The sequence below is a fragment of the Lonchura striata genome, chromosome 14 (genome assembly GCF_050655825.1).
Source record: "Lonchura striata isolate lonStrDom1 chromosome 14, ASM5065582v1, whole genome shotgun sequence".
NCBI classification, from domain to species: Eukaryota; Metazoa; Chordata; class Aves; order Passeriformes; family Estrildidae; genus Lonchura; species Lonchura striata.
In genome coordinates this window covers 4,905,728-4,927,290 of record NC_140716.1, presented here as the reverse complement: position 1 = coordinate 4,927,290, position 21,563 = coordinate 4,905,728, and the positions used below count along the sequence as shown (strand labels likewise).

The 21,563-nt window shown below is 40.6% G+C and overlaps 1 protein-coding gene across 7 annotated transcripts in view; it reads right to left on the bottom strand.

Annotated features, from left to right (window-relative positions):
• MAD1L1 (mitotic arrest deficient 1 like 1) overlaps positions 1 to 21,563 on the bottom strand; it is a 347,152-nt gene that overhangs the window by 293,161 nt on the left and 32,428 nt on the right. For all 7 annotated transcript variants that reach the window (XR_014958379.1, XR_014958378.1, XM_021539694.3 and 4 more), the window contains exon 10: positions 18,579 to 18,665. Coding sequence is in view for 5 of the 7 variants with exons in the window: in XM_021539694.3 (XP_021395369.2) it covers positions 18,579 to 18,665 (87 nt within the window). In the remaining 2 variants the exon portion in view is untranslated. The remainder of the gene's footprint in view (positions 1 to 18,578; positions 18,666 to 21,563) is intronic.

Here is a 21,563-nt window from a genome sequence, read left to right as displayed (position 1 = left end):
AGTACAAACGCAGAACTTCATGAGCCAAACCAGGCAGAGCTTCTTTAGAAATGCATGCAGATGCCCATTTTAAAAGAACATTAAAATGCCACAAACATTAATCAGATGAAAATTACTGAACATCCTTCTCATTAAAAAGAGCTCCCAAACAGAAGGAGAACTGAAAACTTGGTCCAGTAAACAGCCCTTGCCATTTTCCCCCATACCCACAGCACAATGCCATGCATAATTAACTTGGTCTAAGAACTCTCATTCATTTCTATCTTTCCAATATTTAACTAAACTACTCAATTTTCAATTGTCAACCCACCTAAATAACTTTGCCAGCAGCACAGCTCATCTCTTTCATAATTATAAGAGATATGAAGAGTCTCATCTTCCAGTGAACATGTATTTAGCTGGTTTCCAAATACCTGCTGCAATTTGTTATCCAGGGCTGCTTCTTGCCCCTGGCAGTCTCCTTTGTCTAATTCAGTGACTTTCTAAGGATCCAACAACTTCCTGTTCAGTAGTAGCACAGAACTTATTTTAAGATGTTCAACTTGTTTCCTGGTACCAATTAAAGTGTTTCTTCAGCCTTTCAAAATACTGCTACATATCAGCAGAGTTTCTTTTCAACCACTGAACATAAGAACATCTAAAATCTTTTCTCTTCATTTGGATGTACAGCCAGAGTATCCTTCCAGTGGGCTCCTTACTAACAACTGGTTTAAAATTCTAGAATACACACTCCATTTATTAAGAAGCTTAAATGATCTACAGCCTTTTGAAGCTGGGTGAAGTATTATTGCTCAGTCAGAACTTGTTCTGCCTTCCATTTCCAATCACCTTCAAGCTTAAATTTCACTCAACACACTCATTTCCAGTTTTAATATAGCCAAATCAAGGGAGCATATGGATGTAGTAGTATTAATAAAAATGGAGACACTCTCCTCTAATGGTGTGATCAACTAATCAAACCAAAACTCGTACAACCAACATAATGAAACATTATAACAACATTATAAAAGACAACAACCCATCTTTCAGCATTTGACAGCACTAAGAAAAACTAACTACTAATAACACATCACACCAAAAAAAGAAAACATGTTTTTATTGAAAAAGAGTTTATGGCTCCTGGTCAGTGTCTTTCTCCTGTCAACACATTGAGTGGTTTGTTAGCTATTAACTCTCCTGTGTGTTCACCCTTAATGCTGTATTTCTTATCTTACAAACCCTATTGACATAAAATCTCTCTCCACTTTGTACCGAGTCCGTCTTCCACTTCTGCCCTATTAACTCATGTCAATACAGCAAAGGGAGCAAAAGAAAGCAGCAAAGTCAATACCCATCCATCACAATTCTGTGCAGCTGCTGCAGTGAAGAGGAACACATGACAAAGGAAGTGGCTGCACAGGTCAGAAATTCATCTGCCCAATTAATATGGAGCACCCCAAATATCCAGAGCAAAGATCACATGCTGAAGCAGGAGCTGCTCTATCTCCACTGTGCTTTTGCAAATAAAATTCTCTCAGAAGACATGGTGTCCTTGTTTTAGGGAAATTACAAGCTGTGGTAGGATTTGCTAGATTATCCCACTTCTTTCCTGAGCTTTTTCTGCCCTTTTTGCAATTGCATTTCTCTTACTAAATCACAAAGTACCTCTGGGAATAAAGGAAGGCATCATCACTGAACACTTAACTGGACAGGATGATCTCTTTTCTCCGCCAATCCCTGCAACAGTAGGAACACTAGAGAACTGAATTCAGAACAAAAAAGAAAGCATTTATCAGACAGAATAGCAGAGATTAAAGCATTTCTTCCTCTGATTGAATGACCACAGTATCAGATTCCCTCTGCTCCTGCAGAGGAAGTGATTGAGCTCTGGCACAGGGGCCTTGCTGAGTGAGGAAGGGGGCAAATCCTCTCACCAGAATTTTAATTTCTTGCTCCTGGAACCAGGAAATCATTACCCAATGCAGCAGAGAAATGAATGCTACATCACGTCCAATGGTCTCCCTGCTGGCAATCTCTATGTGAGAGAGTTCATTTCAAAGAGACTGAATAAGGTATTGCAGACCTTTAAGTTACATGGGACCCATGAAGGGTTGAAAGAACTGAGAGACAAAAAGAAATGAAAAACAGAAAAAATTAAATTGTGAATACAATTTAAAGACAGATGGAAAGAGCCCAAGTGAAATTTGTAATTTCCACTGTGGAGCAGTAAAACACATTTAACTCATCTTGCCAAAATACTTGCTACAAAAGATATTATTTTGGTACCTTTTACACACTCCTGGTACACAATTGAGGTCTCTCAATTTCCAAGTCTCATTTCTCTTTTCCAGTGGACAATGTTGGGGGTGCCAGGAAGAGAAAAAGGTGAAGATTCCAAATACTGAATTGATTCCCATATGAAGAGCCTCGTGCTTCTGTTGCATGTAAGTAATGATATTAGAAAATAAAGGTCTTTTAAAATATGGTTTAAGCCCTGCTACTCAAGCTAAGTTAGCAGTAGCTTGTAGGTTCCCATGCAAAACAACCTTGGGAAGGAACAGTCAGTTGACACAACAATCTATTCTGCTAAGAAAAGTATGCACCTGCACAAACAATAGATCTGTCCCATGAAAATTCACAAAGGAAAAATGTAAACACCAAGAATACTACTAGCCAATCAGAGTGACACACAAGGTCTGTGAAAACTGTATAAAATAAGTTATGTAAATAAAGAATGGGCTTTTTCCTAGATAAAGAAACTGAGTCACAGCTAATTCTTATTCCAACATACCTCCTCTCCAATTCACGCTTTTCTGTGCTGAGCAGAGCCCACCTTGCAAAGGGATGGGCCAGAGGCACAGCTTTCTAATTTTCTTTTTGATTTCTTGTTTTCCTGCTGTAGAAATCAAGAAACAGTGGGAAAGTAATGCAGATTTAAAAAAAAGTAAATCATAAGCTATCCAGATATTTGTTTGGATGCGGACAAAGCTGAATGAGTGATGAGATACCTGTTTTGAAAACTCCAAAATAAATCTGTGCTGGCTCCCAGAATGATTAAATGGATGCTATAAAGGAATTATTAAAATAAATTTATTTAATGTGGTTCTGTGTCCAAGTTCTCTGACAATTAGATCATTTGCACAAACAAAAAGCAGACTGATTTATCACAGCCATTTACTGCCAGCCTGTAAAGTGGCTCAAGTTTACATTGAGGTTTCAGGTTAGTGGGCAGAAGACTCCAACGTGCCAACTGTGCCTCAGATGGACACTGTGTTCCAACTCATTCTGCTTTTGTGACATCTTAGACAAACAGGTCTAATCTTTCTGATGGATTAAGGGGCTTTTTGTTTGGTTCTTCTAAATGGAAGCAGCAAAACACATTGTCCCTGATGTTATATGGTATAAAGGATGCAAGCAAGTGTGCTCAGCCTGTGGCTCCCAGGCTGGGCTGAACGTGAAGGTTGGTGTAAAGCAGCTGCTGAGATGCAAGTTCAGGATTGGGAACTGAAGCTGTCACTTGGAGAAACCATCATAAACATTTTACAGGAACATTTACCAACTGTTAAGCCATGATGAAATCAGAACAGACAAAACCACAGGCATCAGTTCTCAAACAGTTTTAATGTCAAAAGGTATTAAATGAAGCTGTGACCCATGTGGAGATCAGACACCAGCCCTGCCGCTCTCTGAAGGAAGTTCCAAAGCCAAATGCTCAAAACAGTTAAGAAATGTCAAACACATTCATGGAACCATCCCCCAGTAACTCCCTACCTTCCCACACTATTTTAGCTTTTAATGCAATAGGAGTAATTAACCTCCTGGAAGCAGATGTATGAAATCATAAAGACTTATGGGTTGCAGGTAGAATAATTGCAATTAACAGATAAACTAGAGCTGCTCCTCAGCAGTCAGCTAGGAAATTTCCCAGCTACACCATATTGTACCCACATATATTAAATATATGTATATGTACAGCTATACAGTGTACAGAACTTGCTGAACCTTTTTATGAAAAAGAAAGAAACAGCCTCCCTCCTCTCCTCACATTTGGATCGATGCCTCAAAGCATAAACCAGCTGCTCAGATGAAAGGAAAAGGAGGAAATTTTTAACAATGAAATTCATTCTCAGCTGTGACAGGTTGGGGCTTTTCAATTCTGCACTGGCTTCACAAAGTAGATGATCAGGGAGATGCAGTTTAAGCCTTTCAGTAACTTGCAAGTATCCTCCCTGAGCTAAATGCATCACTGCAGTGGACACTACACTCATTTCTTAATTTTTATGACCTACTATATTAAAACCAGTTTAAATGTAATAAAGTCTGCAACATTTACAGCTACAAAATATGGGAGGGCCATAAAATTAGCCAAGCATAAAAATAAGGGAGTCTTAACCATCCTCACTCACTTTCCAGCAACAATATACACAGAATTGGCATGGACTACAAAATCAAAAGGAATCTGAATTCAAATTAGAATTCTAAAAACCTTTTCTCTTGCCTGCTAGGGGCTCAAGGGACATTAACACACACAGACTCACTCTTCTGCATTGTTTCCTCAGGTTTTCATTCTCACTTTCTGAAATTTGTTTATCAAAGTGGTGATCTGAAATATTGATGATTTACTTTCATACACGGCTTTGCTCAGCTGCAGCTGGTTTGGCAGTAATGACACTTTTTCTCTTCACACTCCACCCCTTTTCTGCAGAAGCTGGAGACTAAAAATGTAATTTTAAGAATCACAGAATATCCTGAGTAGGAAGCAACTGACAAGGATCATTGAGTCCAACTCCTGGCCCTGCAAAGACAATCCCACCCTGTGCATCCCTGGGAGTTGTCCAAACATTCCTGGAGCTCTGGCAGCCTTGGGGCTGTGACCATTCCCTGGAGAACCTGTTCAGTGCCTCAGCACCTTCTGGGGGAAGAGTATTTTCCTGATATCCACCCTAAAGCTCCCTGACAGAGCTCCAGCCATTCCCTGGGTCCTGTCCCTGCTCACAGGGAGCAGAGATTGGAGCTGTCCCTGTGTTGTCCCTCAAGAGGAGCTGAAGCCCCAGTGAGTCTCCCCTCAGTCTCCTCTCCTCCAGCTGAATAAACCAAGAGATCTCAGCCTTGCATGGCTTCTCCTCCAGACCTTTCACCATCTTCACAGGTTGCTCTCTATTTTTTCCTCACTACATACCTTTAAAATGTGTAAGGCAAACCAGCAAATCCACAACAAAGCAAAATTTTGAGTGTCATAACAAATCCCAAAGTGCCAAAACAAAGCTGTTCTCACACCTCTTCCTGTCTCTCTGTCATTCCAACAGTGCAAGCATGGACTGTGCAGGGGATTTAGGCAGCATCTCTTTGCATAGTGGTCTATTCCAGGACCATGGAATATTGCCAGCTTCTTCTCTTCCTTAGGAGGGCTCCCACTGTTTTCTTAATAGGATGCTATTTGATGAATGGGCTACAAAGCTGACTGAAGCAATACAAAATTTACCTGCTTCCTTTCATGTTTATATTTGAAAGAATTCAAAAAAATCTGTTTGGGGCATAGGCAAAAGCTTTAGGATTTGCAAGTGACATGAACTGCTGTTTGAGAAAGCCCTGCACAAGTAGTGACAAAGACATGCTCTGGTAAATTCTGTCACAAGGTTTGTTAACTCCCACCAGCCAGAGGACAGATTGTGCTGACTTGCTTAACATTACACACAAGTCCTGGGTTAAAATCACAGCCCAGAACAAAATTGCTTCCAAAGGTCCACTGAGTTTTGAATGTTTCTGCAGTCCTGTCTTACAGAGGTCTCTCAATTTCCATCCAGCCTCTCCCTCATCCTCTTTACCTGAAACAGCTCTAACACATTAAAAAGCACCACATCATTGAGCACAAGCAGTAACACATATCCTTGGGCACACTTGGGGAGAACATAAATAACATTTACTGAACTTCAAAGAGGCTTCAGTCTGGGTCAGTTGTAAAAACACAGTAGACACACATTGCTTACACCATCAGCCTCCTTCTAAGAAAAGCATTTTTACAAGCCCTGGTTCATCTCTGCGGCAGGACATCTGTTGATCCCAGATTTTCTGCACTTCAGCTGACTGCCACAAAAGCCTCTCCTGACACAGTGATGAGTACTCAGTGGCACAAATCCCAGTATGGGAATATGTACATGGTTCTGTATTGGAAACATTCAGCCAAGTCCCATGGATTTTATATGTTCAGTTCTCCCATCTTTCAAGAATGTGCTTCAATATCTTACAGCAGAGCCAATGATGATGGTCTGCTTCTTTGAAGTAAGGTAACTAGAGAAAGAACTTATTCTTTAAAGGTGCTGTGAAAAAACATGAATTAAAAAAGCAGCTTGACTGATCAAACATGGAACCCTCTACACCAAGTCCTTGTCTTGATTCACTTCTTTAAGGACAAGAGGAACTTCTTCGAAGTCTGCACACGTTAACAAAAGATGCACCTCACTTTATTTTTAAAACATCAAAACCAATGAAGTCTGAGGCTGTCTCACCAGGACTGCTGGGTTTGCAAGGAGAAGAACACAGGAACTTCTGTCAGCCTCAATGACAGCTACATTATCCACGGGAGCTGCAACAAATCTGCTCTCTCTTGCTCAGTTCTCATTCAGGAATTAGACCACTGTCTCCAGAGGATGGGAAAGAAGAAACTACTAAAACTTCATCCAGTTTCACTGGATCAGTTCAAGACCTTCAGCATTCATTCAGGGAAGATGTGAAGTATTTATTTCAACACAACATTAAAAAATCCAAATTAAAAGCTTGCAAAAACTGAGGAATTTCTGCCTTATATGTGGCTCATATGTTTGAAACAAGGCCCACAGTTCATCATTCATAAGTTTGCCAATGAGTCACAAATTTCCAAGGGAGCAAGAATGAATTTCTAGTCTCCTGTGTCTTGAAGTATTAATGAAGACTTCTGTAAGTTCAAGAATGTCCTTCATCCTTGTTTACACAGAGTCCTCACCTTCAAGCAGCAGCTTGGTGAGATGACACAGCCTAGGTGCTCATCTTCTCCTCCAGGAAAAGCTCTCCCTGCAGTTCAGAACAAGCCTGTTACGAAGTTCTTCTGAGAAAAGGGCACATTCTACAGACAGCAGACCTGCATTCTGCTTTGAGGAGATGACTGGAATGCATTTTCTCTCTGCATAAAGGCATTTCCTTGGAGGCATCAGCAATCCATGCAAATGAAAGGTTTCCAAAAGGTCACTGGCAATATAAAATGTAATTAGCTTAAAAACAACAAGTATTTTTAGGCACTACTCTGCCCCAGGTTATCTTACTGTTACTTGGGTTTTTATAATCACAGTTATTATCAGCCTTTTTCCCCCTTTTTGGAAGTAATCAGGAAAGAAAAAATCTGACAAATACACTGTTAAAAGACATCATGTCACTCTCAAATAGGGAAGCTAGAGACTTACCACCCCATGGCTGTGCACAAACTAACTGCACATCATGATTCAAGGTAACACAGCAGCAGGTGCACTTGTATTAACAGGACACAATTAAACAAGAGTAAACAAGTTAATTACGCTGCTGTTAAGTCCAAAACTGACAACAGATTTTGCCATGAGCACCAACATCCCACTTGGTATCTGCAGCTGGCCTTTCCCAGAGTCAGCAGAGCCCACAGCACTCACAGCAGGGCTCAGGGAAGAGTGACTGATCCTAGAAAGTGTTTGGACAAACAAAGCAAAGCTCATTCAGCAGTCACTGTATTGGCAGGTCAGACTTGCTGCTGCACCCGAGTGCCCAGAGGAGATAAGTCAAACAATATAGCAAAATTATTTTATTGGCAGTTTAGAAAACAGTATTTTTGGCTAATATAAAATTGAAGTTCTAGTCCTTTAACTGCAAGGCTGACACCCCAGTGCTGAGTCAGTGAAGCACAGAATTTATTGGGATATGGCTCCAATAAAAACACGACACACACTATTTGCTTTCAAGTTCCTTCTAAAAGGAAAAAGTTCGTTCTGCTGATGGTTTGTCTTCTCCAAGTACCCAAATCCTGCTATCAGAACAAACTGGACAATCTTTTTCTCATGGGTGCTAACAGCCCTTCCATCTTCTCTGATTCCTGTCCCGTGTGTCCAACACCTTCTCTCTCAAATTGTCCAACTGATGAATCAAGTTAAACTCAGAGCAATTGGTCTCAACCTGCATTTAGCTGGAAGGCTTTTCCCTCTGTCTCCATCAGATGTGAGCGTTGGCTGTGTACCCACACGTGTGTGTGTGTCTGCTAATCCTATCACTGGGGCTAATAAAAGGTATCACTGCTCCTCACAAACCTGGCTCTGCACATCATTCTGTGAATCATCAAAATGCACTCTGCTTCAAGCAGCTCCCATTCTCACACCAGAGCAAGATTTGTAGAATGAAAAGCAAGGTCTAAGACCCAGAAGAGCAAGTTCAAGTCAGGAAATTGGGAGTGTGACACAGCCAGACAACCTGTGCTGCAATTCTACTCCTGGTGGCACAGGATTTAACAGGAGGAGATGGGAGCAGCCCTGCTCCACACTCCCAGCTACCACAGAAAGAGCTACTAAGTGAATTCAGTCTTGCTCTTCAAGTAGATAAAGATGCATCAACATAAATGATACTTTTGGTTTAAAAGGTCAATTAATGTATTGTCTTGTTAATTTTTACCTCTAATGCAAGATGCACAAAGAGGGACTTTTTCATTAGGATAATCCATGGAAAATGTGCTGCTTTGTCAGTAGAGTGCCATAAAAAAAAAAACCTCACAGCTTTTTTTTAAAAAGCATATACTCTATGTTATTAGTTGTAGATGCTTTGGACTCTATGTACTGCAACTGCCATAGGCTAGATCTGATAATCTCTTATTTGTACAGTCAGAAAGGGACACATTTTGGTTTATTTCCATAAATCTTTCAAAAGCTTTCTTTGGCTGAGAAACAGAGAGCCTCTTCAGTAGTTATTCCAGTCATAAGAATTTGATTGTTGTTGCTTGAATAAAAGGAAAGCTTGGGGGATTTGTTGTGGGGGTTTTTGATGGGATTTTTTTTTTGTGTGTGTGTGTTTTCTTACTGATTTTCATCTCTTAACAGTGAGAACATATTTTAAAAGTTATTCATATGGACATTGTTTTAAATATTGAAAATATGCAAAAACAGCCCATACATAAAATATGACAAGGAAATTACATTTTGCTGGAACACTGTTCTGAACTCTAACAGAGCACCATGCCCCAGCTTTCTTTCTGACCATCCAGCCCCAACAGGCCCTCTGAATGTCACATCCCACCACAGTTTAAGGGGAAAACAAAACAAAAACAAGTCACCAGCAACAAAATAACTGGTCCAGTAGGATACATCCCTTCTGAACCTATCTCTAGCTCCTTCCTAAGGAGGGACACATTCCTGCAACAGAATGACTGCACTGAGAAATTGTCAACATTTCTTCTGGACAAGGGCATGGCTGAGCCACTATTTCCCTTCTGTGATGCTTATACATGAACTAAGCAATTTGTCTGACTTTGGGGACTTAAACATCAACAAAAGACATTGTTTTCAATTTGTTTCCCTTAACAAGAAATCTTGTGGATAAGGCTGGAGAAAGGAGGAAGTGCCAGCAAGGCATGAACACAGCCAAGATCTTTCCAATATCTAACAAGATTTTATCAGCACTATTTTCTAAGAAATTCTTGCCTTGACTCCTCTAAACCAACTTCTTCCTTAACCAGATGCCTCAAATGCATCTGATGCTCCACCAAAAGCTGCACCAGAGCTGCAGCAAAAGGTACAAGAAGGTGCCAAGAAGGTGCTCTGAGGGTTGGAGCACCTCTCCTACAAGGACAGGCTGAGAGAGCTGGGGTTGCTCAGCCTGGAGAGGAGAAGGCTCTGGGGAGACCTTTTTGTGGCCCTCAGGTGCCTAAAGGGGGCTTATGAAAAGGAGGGAGAGGTAACACCTGGGGCAATGGTTTTAAACTGGCAGAGGGCAGGTTTAGATCAAATGTTGGGAAGATTCTTTACTCAGAAGGTGGTGAAGTACTGAAACAGACTGCCCCAAGAGGCAGTGGATGTCTCATCCCTGGAAGTGTTCAAGTCCAGGCTGAATGGCAACCTGGGCAACCTAAGCAATCTGGTCTAGTGAGTGGCATCCCTGCCCATGGCAGTGGGTTGGAAATGTGATTTTTAAGGTCCCTTCCAACCCAAACCATCCCACGATTCTGTGATTCAAGCTCTCCACAGGAAGAGTTTCTGAAACAGGCATATTCATATCAAGATGTTCTACAGCTTCTTCTCTTTCCTTTCACTTGTAACATTTTTCAGCTAATTGGCTCGAGAATTTATAATGCTGCTGACAGCAGCCTGGCTGAGCCGGGCAGAGGAGGTGGAGGAGGAGGGGAGGGAAGGCAGAGCAGCTGCCAAGGCTGCCGGCACCATCTCCTGTTCTCAGCCAGTTACTGCAAAGCCCCAGCCCGGGATGCTGATGCTCAGCCAGGCAGCTCAGGGTATCTTATGCTTAGAAATATCACAAGACAACTCAGGAGGTTTTATGCAGACTCCAGAAAAAGCAGGAATCCAAATATGAAGTGCAGCTAAAACCACCGAATTTTGAAAAGGAGCAAATTAAGCAGCCAAGGGAGGGGGGGGAAATGCAATTACAGCAGAAAAAGACTGTGTTTCACCATTAGCATTGCACAATAAGAAGGTTTGTCAGGCACCGGTTTAGCCTACACATGTTCACATCCGTCAGCATTTCCATGATAAATCCTAATTTTCGCCATTGTTGATCACATTGAACTAAAACTTGGTATGCAAGTTTTTAGCACAGATGCTCAAATAAATTATGCACATTAGTCATTTAACTTTCAGAGCAGCAAGAGAAAGCTGCTTTTTGGGAAGGGGGTTGACTGCAATTTATGACAAGTTTTTTTTTTTGCCTTACACAGCTAAAAAAGACAAGCAGCTTACTTCTTGAATAAACTTTCCAAGCAGTATGTCTTTTGTATAGATGATAAAACTTTGACAGTAGGAGAATATTTATGACTAACTAAAAATGCCTTCCCACCACCACAAGTGATATACCTTCAGTATTTTGCTCTATACATTCACAGGTGCATACAAGAAGTCACAAAGAATATTAAACACATAATGAAAATACCAATAACAGCAGCCTGAAGGCAGCAGGCAGTAGAAAGGATGTTATCCAGATGAGAAATTGTTCAAGAAGCAGTTAGTTATGGAGCTGAACAAAGTGTACATGCAGATATGATCAACTGATTGAAGCATCCCAGGCCAGACAATCTATTTTTCAGACATAACCATATTCTGTGCAGTATTTGAACTGACACCACTTTACAGCAGGTTAAAAAACCCTACAGAATTCACATTTACTTTGGTAAAATGTTTCAGTGTATTCTGGCTGTCCTCGTCAATCTGCTCAAAATAAACAATATCAACAGTACCATAAAGTACTTTAGAAAAATCCATAGTCTTTGAAACTCCTGTTATTACAGCAGGTGTTCAAATAAATGAGTACAAAAAGACAGAAAATTTATTCTGCATTCTGCCACCAATCTTCCTCTGGCTTCCCATGACTGCTCAGGAAAGCTGTATTGCAGTTCCAGCATTACAAATTAAGAGACAGAACTGTTAAACTGTTAAACTCGACCTTGTTTAACTACTGATGCCTTCTCATAAAACAGCTCAGGAGCCACAGTCACTACTGTCCTTTTAAGGTACTGTATGGGAAGAAAAAGACATCTATTTGGGGGAGAAAGGAACAAAAAAATTTTAACAGATAAGGGTAGAAAGGAATTAATGTTTATTTGCCTTTAAAATAGTGATGTGAGAGTAGGCAGGATGTAATGTTTGTTTTCATTCAAGAGGTGAGACACTCAAGTCACTGGATAAAGTCACTCAGCACCAAGGAAAACACTCCAGAAACTGAGTCCAGACTTCTTGGGCTCAAATCATCTTCCTCATTTATGGAACCACCCTGGTGACTTCAGCACTGATTCCAAAGATATTACCAAACTGATAGGCCCCACTCTTTCCCACTCCCATCAAATTTTTCAAGGCATACTGCCACATTGCAGAGGAAATAAAAGACAAATCCTAAGAACTGGAAATCTTAAAGCACTACAATTCCCAGAGCATTATACAAAGCTTGGCAGCAGGCTGAATATATGGTTTTACATAATACTACTGGTTTCAAAGTAGAATTTTCTGTACTGCTGCCTACTGCACAGCTAAGATTACAATTCCTCCCTTTGTATTCATATCACAAATATAACATGGATGTGGGGCACTCTGCCCATCAGCCTCCTGTAAATCATTAATTTGATCATAGCATCCCTCTGCTAAGAAGGAAAGAATAAAAATAATGAAAATAGATGATAAGTTTTGACTTCTAATTACTTCAATATCTAAATATTCATTCTGGTTTCTGAGAACTCTGGACTAGTATTAAGATACATCTATTTCATCTAAAATTTTTAGGAATTTTAATCTCACAGAGTGAAAGATTTATAGGGTAGATGTGAGTCATGCACAGGAGAGATGCAAGGCAGATTTCTCCTTCCCTAACTTCCACAGTGCAGCTCCAAACACGGTGTCTGCTGTACCACACACTACCAAGAACAGCCTGTGCTTCCTACCAAATTAGCTGGTTATTTTTACACTTTTTTCTGGTCAATAATGCCCACAGCTACCAAGGGAATGCTGAATCAGCATCTCCAGATGAAATGAGAGCTATCATTCATTGCAGTAATAAAGAGATGCACAGACATCAGGAATGTTGGTAGGAGCACCCAGGGTCAATTACAACCCTGGAACAAGAAGAATTATTAAGAACAGAGTTAAATATCTTCTATAATTTTTTTAATCATTAGAAGTGATCAGAGCACTGAACAGAGTGCTTTCACAGATAATTCTTGAATGTTCTCCCAGAAGCACAGTCAAATAAAAGGTAAGAAGCCAAGTACTAATATTTGTACTGGTTTTGCTCTCTACAGTCTCCACAGAGCTCCAGGCTGAGATGATGGTATCATTATAGCTTTGTCTATTCCCCTCTAGGCTGCTTTTTTTGGCTTTTTCCTACGTATTTTCTTATTAAATACAGAGAGAATGTTCCATGAGCTCCAGAACCAAAGTTGCTTGGTTTCCTGTGGATTTCTCTCTCAAAAGGTGACTCCTGACTCAAGCAGACCTTTTTTTCTCATACTAAAATGACACGAAACACGAAAAGCATGGAAACGATGCCAGCAGCATTACCATGGCACTCTCAAATGCCATGAGCCTTTGGAAAGCATGGAATAGCAAAAATGCTGGATTGTAGTGCTGCCAGGGTGTGAGGCCAGAGCTCCCTCAGTGCTGCCTGATCTCCAAAAGGAGCTTTCCTGACAATGGGATATTCCCAAGGGTCTGTTTGCTTGCAGGGCTCTGATCCCTGACCTGACCTCAGGGCACAGCCTCAGGATGGAGATCTCCAGGAAATGGAGATCTGACTGCCTTAAACTTGCTGGAATTCATTATTTTTGATACCTCCACCATCTGCCAAGCTTGACAGAACACAACTTGCAAGTTCAAAAGTGTAGGGTAGGCACAGACAAATCTCATCTACATACACACACAAAGCACAGTAATAAGCCTCACTTCCTCAGGAAATCAGACTAAAAATGGCACAGTCATGAAAAGCAAAGGTCTGGGCAAAATCCCATGTTTTTCAAATTGGAAGCATAAGTCAATCTCTTGGCTAAATTATTTTTTGCTTTCCTATTTTCTGCTAACTATATGATAGAAAAAAAAAAATAGAAAAGCTTTGTATCTACCTAATTAGAGTCATGAATAACCAGATGTTACTCTAGAAGTTTACTGTATGAATATTTAGATTGGTCACTTAATGAGACACTGTCAAGGACCTTCTGGTACAGAAGTGCAGGAATGATCCAGTTTGGAGAAAAGGAAAAGCAGCATCTACAGTCATTTCTTCATCACCTCACTCTGTAAAATGAATGCAGAACCTGCCAGCAATTAATATTGTCCTGAAGCACTGTGAATAAACATTTGTCCGATATTAGGTACACAGACACCTCCATGTATAAATCAAGGTGCAATGTGCCATATAAATGAACAAAGGAAGAAAAAAAATCCCCACCTAATCCTATATTAGACATTAAGTGCTTCTTTTGATCAAAAAATAACTCATAAAGCCCATTAAAAAGCTAGCACTTCTCTCTCTGTCAGATAAAAGACACTTCACTGTAATTAAACTTCTGTCCAACTTTCCAGAAGATTAGGGGAAGAAGTCTGACAGGCTCTATTTGTTTTTGTGACTGACATTCATTGGGACATCCAAGGAAAGGAGAGGTTGGGCAATAGATTTACAAGACTTCTAAGCTAACAGCACTTACAAAGATGGACAGTTCTGGGCTTATCATCACTCATTCTTTTTATTTTTTTTGTAAAAAAAGAATCCCTGCTGCCAAAGTTTAAAGCATTTTCTGTTCAGTTTGCAATCTACATTCCCTGGTCTTCAATGGTTTGGGGGTTTATTTCATTTTAAGCAACAACCCACACAGCAGGTTGGTTGGGTAAATCAGTTTTACATTATTTATATGAATAAAAGTGGTAAACAACCATGTCTCTAAACAGAACTCCACGAGCACTTGCAGTAGGAAAATCCTTTTTCAAACACATTCTCTGTGTCCCTTTTCCCATATGAAACAATATGTCAAAACACATGGCTGGGTTTCTGACACGAGGTGATGGGAATAAGCCATCAGCTCCGGGATCTCAACACCAGGACCAAGGATTTACTGCTCTTCCATTTTCCCTTCTGTCCTTCATCCTGCCCAGAACCAGCTTCACCTATGTGCTTCTTTGTATCTGACCTTCCACAAGACATCTCAAGGCCCAAAGTCAATCCTATACTTAGACCACAAGAGCAAAAGTAGAAATGATCACTCTGGGAAGAGCCACAAGTAGCCATTTTCAAAGCTTGTCTTTCAGAAATGCAGCAAAGCTCAAGCCATAAATCAGCATCATTCCTTCACGAGCAATCTATAGGCCAACATTTCAAATTCTAGGATGCTTTGCCAGGATTGTTTGAGGAAATCTCTCTAGAGAGACCAAATATGTAGATAGGTAGCAGGCCAAATATATACACAGATTTTCTCACTTTAAAAAATAGTATAACTGCTACATCATACCTCCATAAGAGAAAAGCTTATGAACCACTTGGCTGACTTTCCATATTCCAAACTATAACTACCAACACATTTCAGTGCACCTACAGCAGTCACAGCTGGGGGGGAAATGGGCTTTAATTAATGGTGGCTGCATGGTTAAAACTGACCCACTAATTAAACACCTTTCTTCCATCACCTTTCCCTAAATAGCAGAGCAGGTACAAAGTGGCCCTAAACAATCTTCTTTTGAGCTTTTGAACCTTTGGATTGTTATCTTTGCTCTGCAGTTAGAAAGCTCCAGGACACTTCCTGCTGCTGCTGCTGAAAGTGTAATTTACTCTATTTATACGACTTCTAGCAACACACTCCAAAGCAGCACTGAGAGTCCATCACGCACGATTAATGGCACTTTCAGCTACATTACTCAGCCATCCTGAAGTTGCCAAGAGAAGTGAGTTGCTGCCCATGTGTTCAGTGCTAAAGTGACCCTCCTCCTGCCCCATGCTGGCACCACAGGAAGGTTTTCTCCCCTTAGCAAAAATAGCAAGCTCTGAGGGAGTCGACACAACTCAGACGTGTAAACAATCACTGTTAAAAGAAATTGATTTCAACCTACTGCTCAGGAAATGCAGTCCTGTGGTTCTGTGTCTAAAAGTGTCCAATGTGAGTGATGGAGAAAATAGGATATGCATCATCATTTGATCTCTGGGAGGCCTGGAGACACTGGCAATTGCACAGGCTACACAAAACACAGATTGCAGTGCAGATCCCCACACAGGGAAATGCCACTGCAAAAATGGGTTTATACACATGTTGCCTCTTTGTGGTGGGATCATCTCTATTGCCTTTTAATTACACAAACACTGGCTCTAAAAAATGCACAGTAATAAATGGAAAGCAGGTCAAGAATGTAAACATGGGAAAAAATAAACTTTCTGTTTAGTGAAACCATTTGGAAAAGGTGTTTATCTACCATAACTCCCTACTCTAGATCAACTACAGGACACTGGAAGCAGAAATAGCAGCTGGCAAGTCACTGAACAGTGTAGGAAAGCATCACTGGGAATACAAACCAAGATGATTGCAGTGTAAAGACAAAGAGAGAATAATCAGCATGCAAACCCCCCTCACACACACCTTCCAGACACTCCTGGCTGTGTTTAAAAGCTTGATGATGAGCACACACACAGCCAGTGCACAAAGACTCAACATCTGCCAGGTAGGGAAGGGAGCCATATAATGCTCTTTATACCATGACACTCCAAAATCTCATCTACTAAACAGTTTTGCACTGTAGCAACAGGTGAGCCAGGATAATCTGTAATTCTTTCCTTCATTTCCATAAAAATAAATTCAGATGCCAACTCGTGATGTTTTCTTAAGTATCTGCCAATTCATTAATTTTAATGGAGAAAACTTTTAAGTTCTTAGGGCAGACGCAAGTTTGGTGGTGTTTATACTGCACATTGCTCTATATACACATAACCACTGATGTTATAAATCAAACATTGCACTATCAGCACCAAAGACAACATATTTCAACTAAGGGCAAAAAAACCTGTGGCTGAAAAAAAAAAAAAGCCAAAAACAATAGAAAGCTGAATAAGTGCTGGGCTTCATCACTAGAGGGAGGCATGATCACATATTAAATTACTCTAATACACAGACAATTCAGAACACAATTATGAAACAAATAAAAGAGAAGACCATCAGCTAAATCTGGAAAAAAATTATGAAAAGGAGAAAATTAGGTTTGCTTCCTTAACAAGGTTTTATTTCCAAAAACTCAAAATCTTCTGCTGAGAACTTTCAAATCACTTGTAATGAAAGGTTTTTAAAAATTTATCTTATTGCCTTCTTTTTAAGACAGAAAAAGGTATGTGATAGAAGAAAGTCAAAATTATCAGTTTCAGAACTGACACACAGCATTGCATCAGAGAAATGTTAGAATTTTAATTTTAACAGCTTTACAGCCCATTTAACTTGAAATCAAAAAGTAATTTTAATCATGTTTTTATTTTTAAACTAAATTGGCACAATTATATCTAGATGAACAGGCACTACCAAAAAGCTGCTTTTTCAACAGACATTTCCCCTTGGCCATTAATAAATTTAGAAAAAGAATTCTCTGAGAGGCTGTGAAAAGCAGCCTAAAAAAACCCAAATCTGTAATTCAAACACTACCATCATTCTTTTATTTTATCATTTAATCAGTTGTGGGTTGAGGGTTTGCTTGGTTTATTTTTAATATACATAATGTGGTTTTTATACATAATGTCTTTACATTGGTGAGGTTTTTTTTTTTTTCCCCCTGTAAACTTCATATCTAAAACCTCACAGCAATTTGGCTGGTTCACTCCTGGGGATTTACACTTAGCTAACCATTTTACAAGTGACTAAACAGTTTCATTAACAGCAGCAGCACAGCCAATGTTTTTGCCACCCTGCTTGAATCCTGCCCATCATTAGGAAGGCGGAGCCCAGAACAGGATCATCACCTACCTCAGGAGACACATCAGGAAATGCTGCCCACAATAAGCTAAGTGTGCCCAAGCCAGAGCTCAACATGGCACTGACTGCTTTGCATTCAGCATTTTCACACCAAAGGCAGAAATTCCCCACACTCCTGTTGCTCGGCCAAGGCAGCCACAAGCCTGCAATGCAAACAGTCCAGGGTCTTTTTGAAAGACAGAGGTATTGCTTTTAACAAGAATGGTTTTAACAGAGGACTCCTAATGTGTGGAATTAAAGAGGGAAGGAAGCAAGATGTGCACTGAGGGTGAGAAGCACTGTCTAGCATGCTGTGGAACTCTGCTCAGAAAGGCTGTGGAACCAGTGCAGTCTGGAAAGTTTAGCTCTGGTAAATTCATTTCCCCATTACACATTCACTCCCACAGGAGGGCAATGGTTTAAACACCCTCATGTTTCAAACGCACATCTCACTCCATAAACAGACTGCTCCTCTCAAAGCCTGGCAGCACTTTGCCACCAAAACTGCAAGCATCCTTTTTTTTCACCATCTCTACAACCTGGTCCTTTTAGCAGTCAAATCACAGCCCTTAAAGCTCCTACTCCCTTTTCTATACCCAGATGGATACTTGGCACATTTTGCTTTGTGACATTCCCTTTCCAGATGAAATGGTCTGGGGAAAGCAACTCACTTCCCCTTGCAAACACTGTAGTTCATAGCATAAAGCTTGATTAACTCTTCACTGCATCACCCACAGTTACTGATCTTTTTCTTCCTGCAAGGACTTCAGTAAGCAGCCCTTTATCAACATGGGAAAGAGTAGAAGGTGGCACAGAAGGCTCCATGGAACATCAAGGAAATACAAGGAGCTGATCTCTCAGTTTGCAGTCCTTGTTTCCTTTCTCTGGGCTTTAACATAGCAGGGTCTTGCTACCAGCATCCCCTCCTGGAGGCACTCACCTGTTCATGAAAGTGGAATTCTGCTCTTTCAGGGTAAGCTCCCGCTGCTGCAGGGCCACAATTTGCCTCGAGAGATCATCAGGTGTCCTACACAATTAAAACAAAATAAAAACTTTTAGTGAATCATTGGTTGCAAATCTATATTCCACACACAGCCATGGAATGGGTCACACCAAAAGCAGCCAAGGTGATTTCCTGGGGCCAAATCAGAACAACACAGAGGTGCAACCTGTCCAGCTCACATAAAATCTAAAGCCAGTAAGAGCACGGTATTAGCAGTAAGAGGGTAACAAAAGGAGGAAATAAATCAAAATGCAGACTGCACAATTCAACAACTCTGGCTACTGCTGAACACCCTCTGAGAGTGTAGATGTTCAGGTACATCACAGGTGACTCAAAGCAGTATTCCCACAGAGTTACCAGTGTGCTGACATCAGAGTCCTTCACACACACGACTCCAGAGCCACAGGAGAAAAAAACAGAATCCCTCAGCTCTGGATAATACTTCAGATGTCACTGATAACCTTTTCTTGTCAAAGAGATCAGAGATTTCTACAGACCCGCTAGCAACTGCACAGCTGTCAGAAATGGGTTTATTTTTTCATCAAATCCAATGACAAATGCTTAAAGGTAATGGAATGGGATCAAGATAACTCCAGTCTGGCAGTTCCAGAGACCACATCAACAGCCTCTGCAGGAGGAAACTGCTCTTTCACACACCTCTCTAAGTCATAAAAATAAATTTTTGTCTTGAGCCATTAGAAAGGTTTTTCCACCCTAAAACAGAAGCATCTCTATCACACTTCCCAAAGGAAAGGAAGGGGCATCCCTGTAGGAACTGGGAACATACATCCCTTTGCTCCACCACCACCAAGGGGAAGAGTACCCAGACCTTGAAAGGGTGTTTCATAGGGAGCAAGTGGGAAGTTAGTTTTGCAGCAGTGAAATCTGCAGAAATACAATCTATCATGTGCCCCAAAAAGCAAGTCAAAGTTCCACTGCTGCTGGCAGATGCAACTAGGCCTGGTCAGTCTACAGTATTGAAACACAGCACTGGAATGAGGCTGCTGCCACTCCAAAAAATAAACAGGGAGAAGCACCTTGAGTTTGATCATTGGATTCTGACAGTATCTAGGACTAGACAAACCCTTTCTCTGATGAAAATATTTTTCAAGCAACTACTCACATCAAAAAAAAGGCATCACTTTTGCTCTTTAATCATCTGTCACTTCCAGTTGAGTGAAAATTAGTTAAACGCTGAGTTGTTGCAGATAGGATTCAATTTTGGCAACCCCAGCTGAAAGATTCCTGCATTTCACTTCCAGAATTACAAACCTTTATCCTTCCTCAGCAGAAAATTTTGAAGCCTCTAACACCACTTGTTTTACATCCAAGTCTTAATAGTCAATATACAGTTAAACAGATGGAAATGTTCTCCCATCAGACAACAGAGGCACAGATTGCAGCAAAGGAATCACTCAGGGACAGGACATCACACTCACTAGCCAAGGGAATTATGAGAAAAAACCAAGACACAACCTGGAGATGGCTTGGCTAAAACATCTGAAAATAAAATTCTGTGAGCATATACAAGTCAATTTTAAGCCAACATGGACCTGGATTTTCAAATGTGTTGCAGCATCAAATAACATTTCAAAGTTTTGCAGCTGAGCCTGAAGGGATCCTTAAGTTGAGCAGTCTTTACTGAGGGCTACCAATGGCTGGGCATCAGAGGGAACACCAGGGAAACGGACTGGGCACACTGAAGTCTGTTTGGCAGAATGAAGCTGTAAGCAGACACAATGATTTTCACAGGAAAAATCTCTGTGCAATGTAATGCCAAGTCAACAAGGCTCTGAAAAATGCAGTTCTAAGTTTCTAATAAATCACCCAAATACAGATTTATCATAAGCATAGTTAGCATCAGACAGCTCTCCGGTCATGTTGAGTGCCAGCTCCCAACACCAGTGTATGGTCCTTGCATCAATTAAATAATTTCACAGATTCTTTTTTTTAATGTACAAAAAGAAGTGTATCTGCCTTGATTTTTTTTTCTTTTTTTTTTTTTCCCAGAAATTCATACCATAATCTATTAGGAATGAGATCAGGAACTGAAATTAATCCAGTAGTAAAATGAGAGAATACTATAAAAGCCACAGATTTCTAGTAATGACAGCTCCTGACCGATTTCCAATAAAAAACAATCATCCTCATCTGTTCAGCCATTCAAACCAACAATCAGCTTCCAATCTCAGTTCCAGCAATTGGCAGCTTTAGGTTTACACTCAGTTCTGGACAATGTTTTATTGGCATTAAATAGTTTTTATTATTTTTTTCTTTCTAAGTGGAGCAGCGTAGATATGTAACAGAAAACAAAGCCCATGGGTAATAATCTCCTGTAAAGAAAAGTTCATTTTCTGTAACAATAAATCATATCAGGTGATCAGAGCCAAAGACACCTTTGCATGCACTCTGCTGTCCTGAGAGGTTTCAAAGCCTGGTTCCAAGGTTCCTGGTTCCAACCCTATCCTGAGCATCAGCAGTTTAGCAAAAGCCAAATTTCCAAGCAGAAGAACGACACTGCATTCACAATAAAATTAAATCAAAGCTTTCAATTTGAAGAGAATTGGTCAAGTCCCAAAGCACTGCAAACAGCAACCAGCTGTAACCAGCCCTCTGATTGCACGAGTTTCTGCAAACAATGCCATGCAAAGAGAGAAATCTGCCAGCATCCCAACACACACAACATGTTCAGGCCTTGAGATCCTTGGCTGATGTCTGTAGCTTTTGCTAAGCTCTGTCCATTCCCTATGGAACAGTTCATATCAAAACCAGTATTGGAAAGCCAAGGAATCTGCTTTAAGAGGTTCTTTGTGACAACACAGCTTTCCAACACTATTGGAATCACCATGGCTTGTTGAGGGAGGTTTGAAACCCTGTCCTAACCCAAAGAGAGCCAGAACTCCCTTTCTGAAAAAAGCTAAT